This window comes from Gymnoscopelus microlampas, assembly GCF_963454915.1.
Source record: "Gymnoscopelus microlampas genome assembly, chromosome: 22".
Classification (NCBI taxonomy): domain Eukaryota; kingdom Metazoa; phylum Chordata; class Actinopteri; order Myctophiformes; family Myctophidae; genus Gymnoscopelus; species Gymnoscopelus microlampas.
In genome coordinates this window covers 28,874,999-28,897,469 of record NC_139959.1, presented here as the reverse complement: position 1 = coordinate 28,897,469, position 22,471 = coordinate 28,874,999, and the positions used below count along the sequence as shown (strand labels likewise).

Genomic DNA, 22,471 nt, shown 5'->3' with positions numbered 1-22,471 from the left:
GCTATGGGCACAAGTGCTGGGAGCGGAACCCAGAAACAGAGGATATAATAGGCCTAAACAGTTTTCAGTGTTCCCCTCCCAGTTCATAAAACACACATTTGCGCTCAAAGGACCAGTATGGAAACAAGCTCTCAAACTTTTTTTGTGGTCTATCCTTTTGACAGCTATACTAAATACAGTACAGTATTATGTTAATGTATTTTTGTCAATCATTCTATAGTCAAGTATAGTGTGACATCTAGTGGCTGAATGTTGTCTAGTGTTACTTCAAATGAAACTCCAGTGTTTGTAATAAATGAATGACGATGTATTATTATAGGTTAAGCTACTCAGCAGCACATAGAGTAGCCTAATTAAAATAATCCCCACCTTCACCAGCTGCAACATTAAAGTCATGAACATATGAACGTATAACTAATTACAATCTAATGTTATGATTGTGAAATGCATAATGAGGATGTTTATGTTTGGTACTTTAAGTATATCTTTATGCCAAATTGCCGATTGCTCCATTTGACCAGATCAGAATGACTCACATATACAGAATATACTGGAATTATGAATTCATAGCACCAAAATGGTATTTATGATTGGTATTTAAGTGAAATGTATATGCAATGCATGAAAAAGCCATAGTCTGATCAAAAGTAATGTTCCTTTATTAAGATCATTGTAGTGAAGGGAATAGCATCAAATAGATTAGTTTGACTCATGATATAATTGTATTTTACAATTTACAAAACAATCTCTAACCTGGATTGACAACATATTTGTTGCAAATATTAAATAAATGTATGCAGAACATAAAACTAACTTCTGACAGGGATCACGATCAGACAGAGAGTCAGAACCAGGTAATCAGGCAGGAGTTCAGACTTGATGGTTCACAAGTTGTCATGTAACCAGTAAGACTCCCTAATCGGGAGATAAGCGACCGTAGGTCACATGTATACAGAAGAGGGCTGTAACGGCGATTGGTTCCTAGTTGTGTGGGCAATGGATAGTTTTGTTTGGTGGTCTAAATGTGGGGTTAGCTGTGACATGGTGGCGTTTATGTGGGCAGAAAACGAGTTACGGCATTTTATGTGAGCTGCAGTGGCAGGGGGTCCTCCACTGGGGGCGCCACCACTTTTGCATCCGTTCTGGAGCACCAGGAGTGGGTGGTCCCCGGGAATGCCCCGTGAGCAGCCCCGTTGGGGTGGTCATTTGGTAATTTGTCCACATGTGCTCATTTTTTACACTTGGGGGTCCCCGAGGCAGCTGGGGGTCCCTGGAGCTCCGGGGGTCCTTGGAGGGTGTAGTTTGGCAGGTAAGGAGTGTGTGTGCAAAATGTGGCATGGATCGGGGCAATGGGTGCGGAGATATGAGCAGGGCAAAAGTGTGACGTGTGTGACGGAGTGACGGAGTGACGGACGGACACCTGGAGCAGCTTTCTGTAGTAAGTGCGACCTACGGTCGCAATATAAAAAAAATAAAAAAAACATCATTTAATAATTGTTAGAAGTCTTCGTGTAATGAAAGACACTGTGGAACAGAAGTGCAAATGGACTGGTACAGTGTATACTGAGAGACTAATGATAGAATGGAATATACGAGTAGCAGGATCTGAAACAATGAGAGCAGTGGTGGAAAAAGTACTCACATGTTTTAGTTAAGTAAAAGTATCAATACTGCAATGTAGAAATACTCTGTTACAAGTAAATGTCCGGAATTGAGAATTTACTTGAATAAAAGTACAAAAGTATTGGTATCAAAATGTACTTAAATGTACCAAAAGTAAAAGTACTCATTGTCCCATTTCACAAGTTCAAAATGTATAAAAATCTTTAGAAAATAGCAGATCTACAAGCTCACAATGCATCGCATCGCGACGCATTGTGAGCTTGTAGATCGGCTGAAGTGGTTACTGTATGTTTTGTGATAATAATCTTTATCTTTAAAGTAACTAGTAACTAAAGCTGTCAAATAATTGTATTGGAGTAAAAGTACAATATTTGCCTCTGATATGCAGTGGAGTAGAAGTATAAGTATTGAAAATGTACAGTACTTGAGTAAATGTACTTAGTTACTTTACACCACTGCATGAGAGTACTGACCATTGAACAAACTGAATGAATAAATACAGTACAGGGACTTCAGGAAGGATTCATGACACTTTATTACGTAGGCTGTGCTCATACAAGTGATCTTTATTTATGATGAATACTATAATGGCTCATTTATATTTCATTGTACAACCATGTTTTATCGTCACGTCTAAGTTGTTTTCGTGGGTGAGTGACATGGTCATATGAAAAGAATAAAAATTGGGCGTAACAGATTTGAAGTCGCTGTTTCAAGCCTCTTCCCAGGTCTAAGACAGGACTGTTCTGCTACACTGAAACTAGATATCTGCATTTTCATCCTGGTCTTCTCTCCGGCGTTGTGGTCTCATCATCATAGTAATAGACTTCAGACTGGAACCTCTCCATGAATCCCATTCAACACCAAACGAACGTGAGTCATCAGCCAACAGATAAATTCCATTGGGATTTGAATAATCACAATTGTTGTACCAGAACCCTCCCAGATTATCTTTAGCACAATGACCAGAGTAGCTATCCTGATCTTTGTCTGGAGTGGAGAATCTCTGTCCATTGTGAAAGGTTAGAGAGTCACCTGTGGAAAGAGTTAAAAGGACATGGTAGGTAAGGGTAGTACAACAATGACCACATCATCATCATCATCATCATCAGACATCTTCCTAGCCCATTGTTACCAAAAATGCAATAACAACTCTTTTGATATGCTGCTCTATGTCTATTCTACCACAAATGAATCTTCCAAATAATGAATATTTTTGTATAAAATGATAATTGCATAAATGCGGATTTGAGCTACTATTGGGTGATTGACTGTATTAAGGAATGAGCTTGGAAAGATCATAGTTTGGATTTATTTACACAGGAGATCACAGCAGGAGAGCTATACAAGACACATTCCTCCACATTGAAATCCTGACTGTTAATTTAACGGTCAGGTTGTAAACATTTTTTATTCACATCAAATTAACACTTCATTTAACTGTGTGATGATTGCAGGTACAGTGATGATCCCTTATCTTTCTGATCAAACATACCTGCTCCTCCATCTTGGAAACGATCAACGTGTAGCATGTATCCATAGGCCTCTGAGTCGACTTCAAACGAGGCGTACTCTGCAAATGCACTGCTCCCGATCGCACTAAAGTCCTCCATGTCCACTCTCAACTCGGTTCTTCTGTAAGTCAGGTGGAAGAGGTTTTCCAGTCCTACAGTATTAAGACAGACAGTACAAGGACATGTGGCACAGTGGCAGTGTGACGGTTTAGGCATTCAAAAATATATTTTGCCAAGGACAATGTTACATCAATGTTACAAGAAAGCTGTCACAAATTCCTTCAATTAGAGGGTTGTGTCTATCAACCATTTAATGTCAAGTAGAATATGGTTCTATTACATCTCTGCACCTGTTGATAGCAGATGATTATTCAATACTGTAGCTTCTCACCTAGCCAGTATTCTCCAACAGCATCGCCAAAACCACTCTTGTAATCGTCCCAGCGTCTGTAAAATGACACTGTGCCATCCATCCGTCTTTGGAAAACCTTAGCAGTAAAACAGAGAGAGTGACAAACCAAAAGAGAAAGAGGCAGAATGAGTGAAATCTGGAGATATGATAGAAGTATGAAGTAATATGCAGCTCTGCTTATCCAATAACATTAACTATTAATATTGAGCTAAAAACTACAGGAGATATACAACAATGGGGGGAAACTGAAGACACCTAAAAGGTCATATTAGAATGTTTTAACATGACAGCCACAGATCTTACAGACAACGAAGCAGAGGAGTGGAGTAAAAAAGGATTGGTATTCAAAAAATGACCCGTATCCTCAGAAAGTAACTTTTCCAGGAACTGAAAAGGGTAGTTGGTGCCACCCATGGATATGACATTTCACACACTTTCAATTATGCAATCATTCAATAAACATTTTCTGCATAATGTAAGATGGCATGAAATAAAAGAGAATGAAATAAAGATAAAAGCATCCTGAAATATTCTTACCGTCCATCCCCCTCCATCAGTGACCATGTCACAGTAGACGTCTACAGCATCTACAACAGGATAGATAGTGTAGACCCCACTGGGAGCATTGTTAGACAGATATGTTTGGATTTCCTGACAGTCTAGAGGCCGGAAACTCACAACCGCCGGGGTCAGGAGACACAGGACCAACACCACTTGATATAAAGCCTAAACAATTGGATGAAAAAATATGATGTATTTTTGCTGGTCTACTGACAACATTTTATAACTTAGTTCTACCAACAATTTATGCCATAACAATGCAAGAGACCTACATTAATATAACAATAAAATTAAGCTCACAGAACCAGTTGCATGAATAGGCCTAGACTAAAATAGCACTTAATATTGAAATAACCTAACCGCTTAACCATATACTTAGTTGACCTGAGTCCTCTATCTGGGCTCTATACTATCTTTTCTGAAAAAATATTTCTACAAGCACACAATGCGTGGCAACGAGGTTGTAGATTGGCTATTTTCGCTGAATGTTCAACCCAGAATAGGGACGCTACGCTATAGGATGAAGTGGTTAAATAAACATGCATACACTATGTAGGCCTACATAATTCGGTTGTACAAGTTTGCATAAAGAAATATCAAATGTCTAGTCAAACATTCAAATCCCTCTTCCCTCAATAGGTCAGTGAAATTCCTCTTACCATCCTGGTTCAGAGAGGAGGACAGAAAGACAGTGGACGGTCCCATTGGTGAGGGTCCTTTATATATTTCATGGTTACCGTACACATCATCCAAAAATATCGAAAGTCAACATATATTCCCGGAACTTATAAGGCTGACCGTGGAAAGAACGTTCATGCCTAATGCTGGGAAGTAGACTTGTGGGAACTCTGCACCTGTGCATCAGGTGCAGCACTCATGCTCAGCCCTAAGCCTTCGTTGCACCCTGCAACACAAAGACTAAAAAAAAAAGATTTTCAACTGGAAAACAGTTGGTGTAGTGCAGTGGTTTTCAACCTTTTTCATATTAAGGTCCATTATTTATTCGGCATTTGAGCCACGGACCACCGTTTGATGAGATTTTGAATCTCAGACCCAAAACGTAGATTTTCTTTTATCATTTGATAAGATTTTGTCAAAATAACAATTCTTCAACATTCTCTAATTGTGTTAGACTTCTTGTCTAAGAAGTAACTTGAATTCTCAATATTCTCTCTCTCTCTTTCATCTGTTCTGCTTCTCTTGCATGCCTCCACATTATAAAGAAAGTTGTCAAAAACGTCTAGTGGTTTTAAAACTTTCTGTGCCCAAGGCACACCAATGGGCAAGTCAAAATCTCATGGAAATTCTGTATTCATATCCATGAAAAATAGTTAGCCGTCATCACTTTATAAATGTTTTATTAATTACTAAATGACAAATTAAATGTGGCAAACAACTATACTACTGAAATGTTTTTTTTTTAAACAAAATAATTCAAGGTCACTCATTTAAAAGTAAGGTAATAAAAATAATATTGTGCATGTTGGCCCACTGGAAACACCAGTGGGTCTACAGTTGGGGTCCAGGGACCCTCATGGGCTTCCAAATGGCCCCTTACAGGTGTGTACAAATGGAACCATTTGTACACTCTCAGAGTTATGGGGGTCGTGGAAACCACTGTGCTACACTAAATGGAACAGAGCCTTCATTAGTATCATTGGTAACACCTGTGAATGTCTTCATAATATGGCTGCTGTGAATAGAGCCTGTTCCGCTATACAGTCTAGTAGAGTCTACCACACATATTGAACCACTTTGTCAAAACACAGATGAAAATTGAAAACACCTTTACAACTAAGAGATTGAGATAATACCGACAATAAGCCTCTACGACCTTAAAGGAGACATCCGTTCATTTTTAGTGTTATCTTTGATATGTGGCAAATCACTTACCAACGTAGAAATGCCCATTGACTTACTCCACAAATCCCCCTGTCGACCCCCACCGTTGGCATAATACGAGGCGCGAAGATAGCCCAAATTCGCCTATTTTAACAAATGCAAAGTCTTTTTTTTTCTCCTAGCACTCATTGTGGAGCCCCATGAGACCCTTACAGGCGATGATAGTCCCGACAAGCTAACTGCTAATAACAGAACGCGCTAACGCTCGTTGCTTGTTTCTCTCCGAAACCTGGCAACCTGGTGTTGCCAGGCAGAGAAACAAGCAACGAGCGTTAGCGCGTTCTGTTATTGGTATTCAGACCCTTTACTGTGATTGGCTGATTGGTATTCAGACCCTTTGCTCAGTACTGTGATTGGCTAGCGAGACGCATGATGAAATTAATAACCTATAAATAGCACCACTCACTTTCATCACTCCTCATCACTGTGATGACCACTGTTGTTTTTAGCGGCGCTAGCCGCTCTATACCTTTAGGTATAGAACGGATATTAGCCCTCTATACCTGGCTTTTGCGTCAACGTTCTGATTGGTCAGGTCCGTCAACGTTCTGATTGGTCAGGCTCGCCAACGTTCTGATTGGTCAGGTCCGTCAACGTTCTGATTGGTCAGGCTCGCCAACGTTCTGATTGGTCACTATTCATGACATCACTATGTTACTATTCATGTCATCACTATGATGGAAGCCTTGAAATAAATTTACAGAGATTTAATATTGTTTCTCTAGTAGAAACACATATCTATGACAAAATATATCAAAGGCGCCGCTACCTTCACACAGGTGTGATTTTTAAATAGCACCGCTCACTTCACACTGGGTGTGATTTTTTACTGTATTATAATGTTTAGACTGATGATAGGTTCTTGGTTTACCTATGATCCTATAGATTACTGTCTCTATGCATTTTATGAATTGTGTTTACCTTACTGTATGTCTGCTAATAACCTGAATTGTAAATTGTGAATTGTAATAATAATAATATAATTTGAATTTGATGGTATAAAATGAATGCATTTAAAGTGGATACAGGTTATTAAAGCCTTAATTTTCCTTTCAAAAAAATAATACATTCATAAGAAATGTAATCCCATACATTTAAAGATAACAGCAGCAGACAGCAGTTTATAAATTGATAAACGTAATGGTATGTTTAATAAAATACTTTAAAACATATAAAGAACCATATTGGTGAACACAAATATATTAACATAATTTGTAATGAAATAATGAAGCACAGAAACACTTTTAAATAATAACATTTTGTATTGGTATTGGCTACTAGATTATAATGTCCAGTGATTTCTTTTTCTATTTTCATTTATGTAAGTTTTGTTTTTTCCTTGAACCTTTACAGTTTAATTTATAAATATATAATAGTCCTTTCCACTGTCAACAGCTTTACCACTTAAGCTCTATTTGTAGATATGTGTTACTCTTGTAGATTAGCTATTTTTGAACATTTATTTTAAATGTTGAAACATTTTTACATGAGTTTGAACATGTTCAGCTATAACGTCATGCCCAAAGAGAGACGTCGTTAGTGGCTAAATCTACATGTAATTGTGATCCTCTCACTGGATTTGACAACACCAAAAGAATGTAAGAAAAACAATACCTTACATGCTTCACCTAATAGACACCAAAACTTCCATATCTGCCTTGGAAATGAAACTGGAAAATGATACTGACAAACTATTAACATCTTAAAGCTTAGTTCCTTACATCTCCTCTCTCACTCTCAGACTTATTGCCGAGCACTTAACACCTTTGTCGATCCAATCTCACTCTTTTGTTTCACATGCTAATGAGATGCATGATCCCCTGCCCTGGGATTGTCCTGCAAAGTGGTCCCTAGTATCACAACATGCTCATACATACACGTGCAGCTTTTAGTTTCTCCCCAGGCTCTTGACCAATCAGAGGAAGCGTGGGAGAAACTATCTGCTGGCCTTAAATAAACCTGGGCCCCCGATGAGGAGGAATCACAACTCTTGACTCAGTGATTCTCTCTGTTGTTAGTTAGACTGACACATACTGAGAGAGGAACACACGCCTGGTTAAAGAGAATACAACTTAAAGGAAAATATCTCCACCGTGACCCCCGACTGAAGACATGACCAAAGATACTGAGACTCTGGGACTGGTCCATCAGAACGAGAACTTCAACTACAACCACTACGCAAACTACGGCATGGACTCCTGGAACTATCTGGAGAGCCCCATGACTGACCTGAGGAGGTCCATGTCCGGATCTCACCAAACAGAGGACATGACAACTCTCTCCATGCTCTATGAGCAGTGCAAGAACCTTAAAGACCGCAAAATGTCTCCCTGCCACGACGGCAGCCGCGTCTATGAGCCAACAGAGAGGACTCTTAGTAACTCGTCCCCCGAGCTGGTTTCCTTGAAGACGTCCCCCGGTATCGTGAAGATGCCGTCTGACAACGTTCCGTCCAGCCTCCCCCTGGAAGCGACAACGTCTCCCGTCTGCAGCCCCGCCGAGCAGAGTGTCTCTCTGCCTGTCTCGGAACCCCCTGCATCGGCTGTCTATGCCACCCTGACCACGGCCAGTGTGCTGGCAGACACCCACTACAAGCAGGACCTCAAAAACATCTTTGACTCTCAACTGCTGCAGAAGTGGCCAGCGGGCGCTTTCCCCGAGGCCAACGCAGAGGCTCTTCCCTACAGCGACCCCTTCTCCTCCGAGGATCGGTCTAGCCCCGTCTACTCAGACTCCAACAGCAGCAGCTCCCCTCCCGAGGGGTACGGGAGCGAGTTTCAGTTCACCCTGGGCGCTCCCCCGGCCACCCCACCCAAGCCGTGTGAACTGCCCACGGTTTACCTGAACAAGGGACAGTTCTACCCCATCACCCTCCACGGAGTAGACGGCGCCGCTGGCCTTGCAGCAGTCGCCACGGTCAAGACGGTGGTCATGGCTGTGTTTGAAAACGACAACAGGACCCCCGAGGCGCAGCTTCGCTGCTGGAACCACTGGCACACACGTCAGCCTACCATCAAGCAGAGGGTCATCGACATAGCCGACTACAAAGAAGGGTTCAGTGGCATCAGCCACGTAGAGGACGTGGCCTTCAATGCGCTCTCCTTCATCAGGAACCCCAGTGAAGATGCTACGGTGTACGTTTGCATCAACTCTCTGAGCACTGACTTCTCCTCACAAAAGGGCGTGAAGGGACTGCCGCTCAACCTACAGATAGACACGTATGACTTCAGCACAGGAACCGACCGGCTGATACACAGGGCCGCCTGCCAGATCAAGATGTTCTGTGATAAGGGTGCAGAGAGGAAGATGAGAGACGAGGAGAGGAGGAGGACGACAAAGAAGAGGGGGGCAAAGAAGAACTCTAAGGAAACCGGCGCCAACAAGGGTTTGGTGTCCGGCTCCGTGAGCAATGATTGCACCTCCCTCCAGGCCGTGGACGACCGCGTCACCCAGCCCGTGCTTTTCGTCCCAGAGACGCACCTCACCAACCTGCAACGCTGTGGCTTGGCCGCCCCCCTGACAACTCTGGATGAGGTCGAACGGCGTTCTGTGAAGCGGTCGCATCCCGACGGAGACCAGAGTAGCCCTCCTCTCGGCAAGCGGGCCCGCGAGGACGACTCGCAGAGAGTTCTGCTGTACGTGAGAACAGGGACTGAAGAAGTGTTTGATGCGCTCGTGCTCAACAGACCCACGGTGACAGGCCTGAGAGAAGCTATTTCGGAAAAGTACGGCATGAAGCAGGCCCGCGAGGACGACTCACAAAGAGTTCTGCTGTACGTGAGAGCAGAGACTGAAGAAGCGTTTCATGCACTCGTGCTCAACAGTCCCACGGTGACAGGCCTGAGAGAAGCTATTTTGGAAAAGTACGGCATGCAAAAGGACACCGTTGGGAACATTTTCAAGAAGTGCAAAAGAGGGATTTTTGTCAACATGGACGACAACATTATTGAACACTACAGTAACCGATCCGACTTCCTCATCGATATCGCTGAAGCCACACCTGCTGGTCAATTCCAGATCACCCTCACCGAGCTATGAAGACCAGACACCTTGTTCAACAAATTATAGCTGACAATTTCAACCCTCTGATAAAGAACTGCCCTGCCACAACAGCTGTAGACCAGCCTAGCTAACCTAGGAAACTGAACTGAACAAAAGAGTACTCCCAGTTTCATGCCAAATCAACCTTTTTTAGTCACTGCCTTTGTAAATACCACCCGCCCAGTGTTCTCCTTCTGGTCCTGTTTTTACTTTATTTTATTAGTATTATTTACTTATTATTTATTTATTTAATTATTTGATATAACGTTAGAGCAATTACATTATGCTGTAAATATTTGTTTTAAATAAAAAATAATATGAACTTGTTTTGTGTTTGAATAGTTTATTCCGTGTACCATAAATTGTGACATATTTCCATTTCTGTACTGTACATGATCTGTGTACAGTTATCAGCATTGTCAGAGGATACCATTGTCAACAGGATATCAAAATCGTTTCTCTTTTCTCATGCAAACATAGCTATCAATATCTCCTTTTTGGAAAATCTTTGAAACATTTCGCTTGCCGAAAAAACATTATACAACAAAGTATAAATTAGGCATTGGGCATCATTACTGTAAGTGTAGAGATGTGTACATTTCCTGACTGTATGGCATAACAGGTATAGGTTAAAATGTAATTTAGATAGCATGTTATTTAATAATAATTTTCCTAGCCTACTGTAGGTTTCATAAATCATTATAGGAGTTTCAGTAGTGCCAGCAAAACTTAGAAGGGATACCTGATCTTCCTCACTATTCACTACTAGTAGATAGTCTACATGTTCAATCACATATCCCAGTGATTCTCAAATTGATTTCGCTGTTAGCAAGGTTATCAAAAAAGCTAATAAATATGATAAATTGATTATTTGACTATCTGTCTTACTTCAAGTTTGTGTGAGATGGATAGCCTAACTAATGAACTGATTCATCACCATACATCAGCATTAATCTGATTGAGTAGAAGTTTATCAATTTACTCTAGGATCTTCACAGATTCTGAACACTGATGTTGAAACGGAGCTCAAATAATAACCAACCACAATGTAATCATTGCAGCTGTTTCTATGTTGCACAAATGTAAAATGTGAAAATACTTATGTTGAGGGACATGTCTACGCTTGACTGTAGTAACTCACTGAACATTTCACAAGGTGGTGCAATAGACCAGGATTCAAAATATGGAAGCGACAGGGAGCCAGACTCCTCTGCACTCCCAGCATTTGAGAAATGTGTTGATGGTCTGTGATGTTAACTTGTGTCCTGTTATCCTTGTGTGTATGAAGTCTGTTTTCAGCATAGGCGGATTATGAGACAAAGGGCACCCCTGGGCACAGACATGTCAATATTAGTACTTTTACACAAGTATATTTTTTAATACAGGACTTTTACTTGTAACCGAGTGTTTCTACATTGTTGTATTGCTACTTTTAATATAAGTAGAAAATCTGAGTACTTCCTCTAACAAAACTGCAATATGACGTTAGGGTCACAGCAGGTCACTGCTTATTAACAACACATCGGGTGCCAGCATTTTTTCATAACAACTTACCGTGGGTGCCAGCATTCTACCCATTGACTGCGCTTTGCTGTTTAAAGTTTCCGCGTGCGTTACAAGCAAATCCACGCAAAAAGAAGCATCGATTCATGTTGTGCCATGAGCCTGGCTACAGGCTGGAACCATAACATTACCCTGCCGAGTTACAACGGGGGGGGGGGATCGCGCATCGCGCATGACCGGTTTTCCCCACAGGAAACAGATTCGGAGATATAGGCGTTTCAAAGTAGGAAATAGACAGGAAGCGGATGGGGAAAAAAAAAAAGTTTCCGGTGAGCGATATGGCACTTCCTTCGCAGGATTACAATGGGTGCTCCCAGAGCTGCTCTAGCCCCGCCCGCGCGGAGAAAAACGAAAAAAACAAAAAGACTAAACTCACGGTTCAGACCGTGTTCGGCACCGAAGCGGCGGAACCGCCACTATGTAAACACACGGTTCAGACCGTGTTTGGCACCCGATGTGTTAACATTTAATTAAAACATTATAAATCATTATTGCAATTATTTTCTATAAATAAATACATTCTAGGAAAAGTATCAGAAGACACTGAGACATGTATGTTCAAATGCAGTGTCAGCAGATGTTTTGTCTTTGACAGCTGTCATCTCCATGGCAACCAGCTGTTATATAAAAGATGGTTACTCTTCGTTGATATGTTTGATCTCACCATGTCAACGACAGAATACTGGCATAACAATGGAAATGTAAGACAACCAATGACACTCGTCCTTGAACGTTTTTGACAGGTCACGCCATTTTGTCAACACATGGAGCTGCTCCATTTGACCCTGTACTTCGTGTGTCACTATAAGCAGATCAGAACATGACGTGAATGACTTACATATGAAACAAAATATATTGGAATTATTCATTCATAGCACCAAAATGGTAACCTGCCTCCACCAGATGGGGCAAGTGAAATGTATATGAAATACATGAAAAAAAGAAAACAAGTCATCTGATGAAAATAATGTTTATTTATTGAAGTCATTATAGAGAAGAGGATAACATCAAATAAATTAATTTGACTTGCGATATAATCATATCATTACAATTTTAAAAAAAAAGTCTATGACCTGGATTGTCACAATATGTGTTCGCAATATTTAATCCAGTATACAGGCAAGAAGAGTAGAATTAGTAAATAAAATAAATGTAACCGACAGGGTTCAGACAGACCAGGGACCAGGTAATTAGGCAGGAGTTCAGACAGGACGGTTCAAGAGTCACCATGTAATAATTGCTAGAAGTCTTAGTGTAATGAAAGACACTGTGGAACAGAACACGTGCAAATGGACAGGTGTATACCTAGAGACTAATGATGGAATGGAATGTGGGAGTATAGCAGGATCTGAAACAACAGAGTTAATGACCATGAAAACAAACTGAATAAACAAATACAGATCAGATCAGGAAGAATTCATGACACTTTAAAGTGGACTATGCTGTGTACCAAATGTAAGTGATTTTTCTAAACTAATAATGGCTCATTTATACTTTGTCATATGACCGTGTTGTATCAGGTCACGTTTCTCAGTTATCTGGTTTAGAATCTTTCGTTATTTTTCATGAACAACAGGGTCATATGACAATTGGGTTTAACAGATTTGAATCCCATTTCAAGTCTCAGACACAGCTGTCCTACTACAATGAACCTAGACATCTATATTTTCATCCTCGTTTTCTCTTCGGCGTTGTGGTCTGATCTTCATAGAAAAAGACTTCAGACTGGCATTTCTAAATGAATTCCATCTAATACCAACAGAACGTGTGTCATCGTCAAACAGATATATCCCATTGGGATTTGCAACAATATAACCTTGGTACCAGAACCCCCCCAGAAGGTCTTTAGCACAATGTGATGATGTGCCATCCTGGTCTTGGTCCGGAGTGGAGAATCTCATTCCATCGTGAGCGCTTAGTGAGTCACCTGTGTGGAAAGAGTTCAAAAGGGAAGGTGAGCGCAGTACCACTTCAAACAAATTATTAAGACTACTGCTCTACGGTACAATGTTTACCACTAATTAACCTCCCAAATAATGGATCTATTTTTATGAAATAATAATAATAATTGCACGTGTTTATTTGAGCTACTATTGGGTGATTAGCTGTATTAAGAAATTAGCTTTCAAAGAATATGGTTTGGATTTATTTACACAAGAGATCACAGAAGGAGAGCTATTTGGTGTCATAACCTAAACCTAAAGACACAATCCTCCAGAACAGAGTTAACTCTATGATTGCAGTTTTGCGGGGATCACTCCTCCAAACATACCTGCTCCTCCATCTTGGAAACGATCAACATGTAGCATGTATCCATAGGCCTCTGAGTCGACTTCAAACGAGGCGTACTGGGCAAATCCACTCCTCCCGACCACACTAAAGTCCTCCATGTCCACTCTCAACTCGGTTCTTTGGTTAGTCAGGTGGTAGAGGCTCTCCAGCCCTACATTATAAAGACATACAATACAAGGACATGTAACAGTTTGACAGTTTAAGTATAAGATATAAAAAATGCTTTTTTTGCCATGGACAATAGTATATCAATGGAACAAGATAGCTGTCACAAATCCCTCCAATTAGAGTGTTAAATGTCAAGTAGTTTAGGGGTATATCTCTGCCACTGCTCAACATACAGTAGTAGCTTCTCACCTAGCCAGTATTCTCCATCGGCAGTGCCAAAACCTTTCTTGTAATGCTCCCAGGGTCTGTAAAATGACACTGTGCCATCCATCCGTCTTTGGAAAACCTTTGCAGTAAAACAGAAAGGATGTGACAAACCAAAACAATATCAAGCTCTGCTTGCCAATGTAAAATAACATTGACTTGACCCATTTAGACCTGATGCAACGTGTGTAAGTATATCACTTTAAGACCTGGTGCACATCCGTGTTTTTCTACCTTTAGGGCCTGATACGATGTGGATGTCATTTTAGATGCTACTATTTATTTCTCAGCCTCTGTAACAGATAGACACATTTGAGAGCTTAAACCTTTGGCTATTACTGAAAATGACTTTCATTTGCCCTAATGTTCATGAAGAAAGACTGAAATCAATAAATATAGAAATAAATCTATATAAATTTCACAACTGTCCAGTATGTATTTTTTTTTATAGATTTCCTTTCATTATAAATTCCACAACTCTGTGCCTTTTTTAATTGATTTTCTTTAATTAAAATTCTGGCAAAGGAAACTCATTGTCACGGGGACACAATAGAGTAGTTAAGGCGCATATAGCACATAGGCTCTGCATCATGTCTGACAGTGAGTCTCGGGTTTGATTCCCAGGCCTTTGCTGCATGGCTCTTTCCCTATTTCCTGGTAACGGTAGCAATCAATAAATGCAAGAAAAGCCTGGAAATATAACTATGAAAAAAGAAAGACATTTTCAGTAAAAGCCAGAGTTTTTTCCCCCCTATCTTCAAAGGCTGAGAAATAATGTCTTTGTGAACATCAACAAAGTTTTTCAGAAAACCCTTGGATCTTAACAACTTAAGCTTAACAACAGATATGCACGTTGTTAAGCATGTGTTTTAAAATTGACACTTTATTATAGTATAGTATGTTTTAACCTGCCACCAGATCTTCCTGACACCAAAACAAACGATTGGAGTAAGAACCAAACTGATTAGTATTTTGAAAAATCTTCCATATCCTTGGAATGTCACTTTTTGAGGAATTAAACATAATAAATGCTACTTAACTTGGGGACATCCATGCTATATGCATGTCATTTCACTTCACACACTTTCAATGCATTCAGTAAGCATTTCTGCATAATGTAAGATGACAAGAGAGTGAAATAAAGATACAAGCATCCTGCATGACATATATATTCATAAATATTCTTACGGTCCAACCCCCTCCATCAGTGTCCATGTCACAGTAGACGTCTACAGCAGTATAATCATCAGGATAGATGGTGTAGACCCCACTGGCAGCATAGTAGTCACGGTTGTAGATATCATTACAGTCCCGGAAACTCACAACCGCCGGGGTCAGGAGACACAGCACCAACACTACTTGATATAATGGCTGGGATTGACAATTGGGCGAAAAAATATGATGTATTTTATATAAAATGTCTCTTCACATTTAAATCAGAAGTCACTTAAATGAACATACAAGTTTGCAAAAATAAATATTAAATGCCTAGTCAAATGCACAAATCCCTCAATAGGTCAGTGAAATACTTCTTACCATTCTGGTTCAGAGAGGAGGACAGAAAGGCGATGGATGGTGTGTCTCCTTACGGAGGGACCTTTATATAATGGTGGTTACCGTACACAGAATCCAAAAATATTCATTGTCAACATATATTCCGGGAACTTTTAAGTCTGACTGATTGGAAATATTGTGTGTCCATGCCTAATGCTGGGAAGTGGACGTGTGGGAACTTTGCACCTGTGCATCAGGAGCTGTGGACTCATGGTCAGCCCTAAGCCTTCGTCACACCCCTCGATGGGCAAAAAAAGAAGATGGATATTCAGTCCATTGCTTCCTTTTGCACTGCGGACAAAATCATATTATGTTATCATGATTGGTTATATGTAACCTTGTTGTCAGTACATTATGTTGTTCATCTTATGTTATTCATCTTTGTGCCCTATGATACATTACATTTTACATGACGTAGAGCCAAGATGTCTCTCCTATAGCCTGATAGCTTGTTTATGGTACAGCTTGTCTTTGTAAGACACTAACCATGGTATGATTCCTTGTGCTCCTGGCAGAAAGATTGTACCACAGGCATGTGCGTACTCATTTGTACATCTCCCCTGTCCGCTAATGTATTAAAGCATCAACACCCCACCTTCTAAGTACTGACTCTGACCCCTTTATTTCCTAGTACCATTTGACCGTTGAATTCCACAACAGCACCATGAAGTTTGCTTTTGCCTTGACTGATTGCTGCCGCTCTCTCTTTCTTGCATAAAGGCCTATATGCAGTCACCACTTCTCCATCCATATATAAATTCTTGCTGGTTTCTCATTAGCCTTGTGGAGCTTCTTTTTCATCTCCAGAGATTTGGCCTGGATATTGTTTCCCGATTCAAGCTCCTGTATGCGGATGGGGTTCTCCGTGAATGTAACGTGGGCCCAGTTTAAAATGATCTGAACTTGCATTCTCAAGATTCTCTCTCTCTCTCTCTCTCTCTCTCTCTCTCTCTCTCTCTCTCTGTCATCCGGTATGCTCTTGCATGCCTCCACATTCAAAAGAAATTACATTCAAAAGAAAGCTGCCAAAGACAAAAAGACTAATAGGATAGAACAGTGTTTTTCAAACGTTTTGTGTTTGAGGCACATCAAGGGATGGAAATCCTGTATTCATATCCATGGAAAATAGCCACTATAAAACGTGTAATCACTCTTATCACTCTGTAAATATGTATTATTTACTCCAGCCAAATTAAATGTGAAAATCAACTATACAGTATATAACTAATTATTTGAAACGTTGCAAAATGACATCAAAGAAGCAACAAAACCCATTTGAACCAGACAGGGTACAAGTGAGGTCATGAAAAGAGGGAGAGACAGTGTGTGTGTGTGTGTGTGTGTGTGTGTGTGTGTGTGTGTGTGTGTGTGTGTGTGTGTGTGTGTGTGTGTGTGTGTGTGTGTGTGTGTGTGTGTGTGTGTAACTAGTCGAACTAATTAACTAATTCATTTTTTAGGAGTGGAGACAGCAACTGTCCTTGACTTGTGAAGTTGAGATATCGGGACCCACCATACATGAGCATTAATCTGATTGAACTGAAGTTGATGAATTTACTGTAGGGTCTTCACAGATTGAACACTGAGGTTTAAACAGATCAAATAATAATTATAACATAATAGTTGTGTGTTGCACAAATGTAAAATGTGTAAATGGTTATTGGTTAATGAGAAAAATGCTTTGGACCAGAATGGAAACAAGCCCTCAGGGCTTTTTTATTGTTATCCTTTTAGCATCATTGTATAACCGTACCCTTTTCAAACTGTTAATAAAGTATTCAATCAATCAAAAAACGTTTTTGGAGGGACATGTAAGCTTGACTGTAGGTGGCGCAATAGACCAGGGTTTGAAATATGGGGCAGCTAGCTGAGTCTTCTGCGCTCCCCAGCATTTGAGAAATCTGTCACCTGTGTCCACTGTCCTGTGTTTCATACACACAGGACTAATAATAATAATAATACATTTATTTGTAACACACTTTATATTTGACACAAATCTCAAAGTGTTACATGGCATGGCATTCTGATCAATGGTAAGAGACCCCCTACCCAACTATACACAGCTAAGAAAAGGTTCAAGTTTAAAAAACACAAAGGCATCAGCAAGTCCATCTAGGCTATGGGCACAAGTGCTGGGAGCGGAACCCAGAAACAGAGGATATAATAGGCCTAAACAGTTTTCAGTGTTCCCCTCCCAGTTCATAAAACACACATTTGCGCTCAAAGGACCAGTATGGAAACAAGCTCTCAAACTTTTTTTGTGGTCTATCCTTTTGACAGCTATACTAAATACAGTACAGTATTATGTTAATGTATTTTTGTCAATCATTCTATAGTCAAGTATAGTGTGACATCTAGTGGCTGAATGTTGTCTAGTGTTACTTCAAATGAAACTCCAGTGTTTGTAATAAATGAATGACGATGTATTATTATAGGTTAAGCTACTCAGCAGCACATAGAGTAGCCTAATTAAAATAATCCCCACCTTCACCAGCTGCAACATTAAAGTCATGAACATATGAACGTATAACTAATTACAATCTAATGTTATGATTGTGAAATGCATAATGAGGATGTTTATGTTTGGTACTTTAAGTATATCTTTATGCCAAATTGCCGATTGCTCCATTTGACCAGATCAGAATGACTCACATATACAGAATATACTGGAATTATGAATTCATAGCACCAAAATGGTATTTATGATTGGTATTTAAGTGAAATGTATATGCAATGCATGAAAAAGCCATAGTCTGATCAAAAGTAATGTTCCTTTATTAAGATCATTGGTAGTGAAGGGAATAGCATCAAATAGATTAGTTTGACTCATGATATAATTGTATTTTACAATTTACAAAACAATCTCTAACCTGGATTGACAACATATTTGTTGCAAATATTAAATAAATGTATGCAGAACATAAAACTAACTTCTGACAGGGATCACGATCAGACAGAGAGTCAGAACCAGGTAATCAGGCAGGAGTTCAGACTTGATGGTTCACAAGTTGTCATGTAACCAGTAAGACTCCCTAATCGGGAGATAAGCGACCGTAGGTCACATGTATACAGAAGAGGGCTGTAACGGCGATTGGTTCCTAGTTGTGTGTGGGCAATGGATAGTTTTGTTTGGTGGTCTAAATGTGGGGTTAGCTGTGACATGGTGGCGTTTATGTGGGCAGAAAACGAGTTACGGCATTTTATGTGAGCTGCAGTGGCAGGGGGTCCTCCACTGGGGGCGCCACCACTTTTGCATCCGTTCTGGAGCACCAGGAGTGGGTGGTCCCCGGGAATGCCCCGTGAGCAGCCCCGTTGGGGTGGTCATTTGGTAATTTGTCCACATGTGCTCATTTTTTACACTTGGGGGTCCCCGAGGCAGCTGGGGGTCCCTGGAGCTCCGGGGGTCCTTGGAGGGTGTAGTTTGGCAGGTAAGGAGTGTGTGTGCAAAATGTGGCATGGATCGGGGCAATGGGTGCGGAGATATGAGCAGGGCAAAAGTGTGACGTGTGTGACGGAGTGACGGAGTGACGGACGGACACCTGGAGCAGCTTTCTGTAGTAAGTGCGACCTACGGTCGCAATTAAAAAAATAAAAAAAACATCATTTAATAATTGTTAGAAGTCTTCGTGTAATGAAAGACACTGTGGAACAGAAGTGCAAATGGACTGGTACAGTGTATACTGAGAGACTAATGATAGAATGGAATATACGAGTAGCAGGATCTGAAACAATGAGAGCAGTGGTGGAAAAAGTACTCACATGTTTTAGTTAAGTAAAAGTATCAATACTGCAATGTAGAAATACTCTGTTACAAGTAAATGTCCGGAATTGAGAATTTACTTGAATAAAAGTACAAAAGTATTGGTATCAAAATGTACTTAAATGTACCAAAAGTAAAAGTACTCATTGTCCCATTTCACAAGTTCAAAATGTATAAAAATCTTTAGAAAATAGCAGATCTACAAGCTCACAATGCATCGCATCGCGACGCATTGTGAGCTTGTAGATCGGCTGAAGTGGTTACTGTATGTTTTGTGATAATAATCTTTATCTTTAAAGTAACTAGTAACTAAAGCTGTCAAATAATTGTAGTGGAGTAAAAGTACAATATTTGCCTCTGATATGCAGTGGAGTAGAAGTATAAGTATTGAAAATGTACAGTACTTGAGTAAATGTACTTAGTTACTTTACACCACTGCATGAGAGTACTGACCATTGAACAAACTGAATGAATAAATACAGTACAGGGACTTCAGGAAGGATTCATGACACTTTATTACGTAGGCTGTGCTCATACAAGTGATCTTTATTTATGATGAATACTATAATGGCTCATTTATATTTCATTGTACAACCGTGTTTTATCGTCACGTCTAAGTTGTTTTCGTGGGTGAGTGACATGGTCATATGAAAAGAATAAAAATTGGGCGTAACAGATTTGAAGTCGCTGTTTCAAGCCTCTTCCCAGGTCTAAGACAGGACTGTTCTGCTACACTGAAACTAGATATCTGCATTTTCATCCTGGTCTTCTCTCCGGCGTTGTGGTCTCATCATCATAGTAATAGACTTCAGACTGGAACCTCTCCATGAATCCCATTCAACACCAAACGAACGTGAGTCATCAGCCAACAGATAAATTCCATTGGGATTTGAATAATCACAATTGTTGTACCAGAACCCTCCCAGATTATCTTTAGCACAATGACCAGAGTAGCTATCCTGATCTTTGTCTGGAGTGGAGAATCTCTGTCCATTGTGAAAGGTTAGAGAGTCACCTGTGGAAAGAGTTAAAAGGACATGGTAGGTAAGGTACAACAATGACCACATCATCATCATCATCATCATCACACATCTTCCTAGCCCATTGTTACCAAAAATGCAATAACAACTCTTTTGATATGCTGCTCTATGTCTATTCTACCACAAATGAATCTTCCAAATAATGAATATTTTTGTATAAAATGATAATTGCATAAATGCGGATTTGAGCTACTATTGGGTGATTGACTGTATTAAGGAATGAGCTTGGAAAGATCATAGTTTGGATTTATTTACACAGGAGATCACAGCAGGAGAGCTATACAAGACACATTCCTCCACATTGAAATCCTGACTGTTAATTTAACGGTCAGGTTGTACATTTTTTTATTCACATCAAATTAACACTTCATTTAACTGTGTGATGATTGCAGGTACAGTGATGATCCCTTATCTTTCTGATCAAACATACCTGCTCCTCCATCTTGGAAACGATCAACGTGTAGCATGTATCCATAGGCCTCTGAGTCGACTTCAAACGAGGCGTACTCTGCAAATGCACTGCTCCCGATCGCACTAAAGTCCTCCATGTCCACTCTCAACTCGGTTCTTCTGTAAGTCAGGTGGAAGAGGTTTTCCAGTCCTACAGTATTAAGACAGACAGTACAAGGACATGTGGCACAGTGGCAGTGTGACGGTTTAGGCATTCAAAAATATATTTTGCCAAGGACAATGTTACATCAATGTTACAAGAAAGCTGTCACAAATTCCTTCAATTAGAGGGTTGTGTCTATCAACCATTTAATGTCAAGTAGAATATGGTTCTATTACATCTCTGCACCTGTTGATAGCAGATGATTATTCAATACTGTAGCTTCTCACCTAGCCAGTATTCTCCAACAGCATCGCCAAAACCACTCTTGTAATCGTCCCAGCGTCTGTAAAATGACACTGTGCCATCCATCCGTCTTTGGAAAACCTTAGCAGTAAAACAGAGAGAGTGACAAACCAAAAGAGAAAGAGGCAGAATGAGTGAAATCTGGAGATATGATAGAAGTATGAAGTAATATGCAGCTCTGCTTATCCAATAACATTAACTATTAATATTGAGCTAAAAACTACAGGAGATATACAACAATGGGGGGAAACTGAAGACACCTAAAAGGTCATATTAGAATGTTTTAACATGACAGCCACAGATCTTACAGACAACGAAGCAGAGGAGTGGAGTAAAAAAGGATTGGTATTCAAAAAATGACCCGTATCCTCAGAAAGTAACTTTTCCAGGAACTGAAAAGGGTAGTTGGTGCCACCCATGGATATGACATTTCACACACTTTCAATTATGCAATCATTCAATAAACATTTTCTGCATAATGTAAGATGGCATGAAATAAAAGAGAATGAAATAAAGATAAAAGCATCCTGAAATATTCTTACCGTCCATCCCCCTCCATCAGTGACCATGTCACAGTAGACGTCTACAGCATCTACAACAGGATAGATAGTGTAGACCCCACTGGGAGCATTGTTAGACAGATATGTTTGGATTTCCTGACAGTCTAGAGGCCGGAAACTCACAACCGCCGGGGTCAGGAGACACAGGACCAACACCACTTGATATAAAGCCTAAACAATTGGATGAAAAAATATGATGTATTTTTGCTGGTCTACTGACAACATTTTATAACTTAGTTCTACCAACAATTTATGCCATAACAATGCAAGAGACCTACATTAATATAACAATAAAATTAAGCTCACAGAACCAGTTGCATGAATAGGCCTAGACTAAAATAGCACTTAATATTGAAATAACCTAACCGCTTAACCATATACTTAGTTGACCTGAGTCCTCTATCTGGGCTCTATACTATCTTTT

At 40.1% G+C, this 22,471-nt stretch overlaps 1 protein-coding gene across 1 annotated transcript; it reads left to right on the top strand.

The window, feature by feature from the left end:
• Positions 1-8,124: 8,124 nt before the first annotated feature.
• LOC311038576 (grainyhead-like protein 3 homolog) lies at positions 8,125-10,050 on the top strand (the record flags this gene model as incomplete). The annotated part of the gene is made up of 2 exons (XM_084048149.1): positions 8,125-9,712; positions 9,851-10,050. The coding sequence occupies 2 exons, from the start codon at positions 8,125-8,127 to the stop codon at positions 10,048-10,050; spliced, it is 1,788 nt and encodes a 595-aa protein (XP_083904275.1).
• Between the last annotated feature and the right edge of the window lie 12,421 nt (positions 10,051-22,471).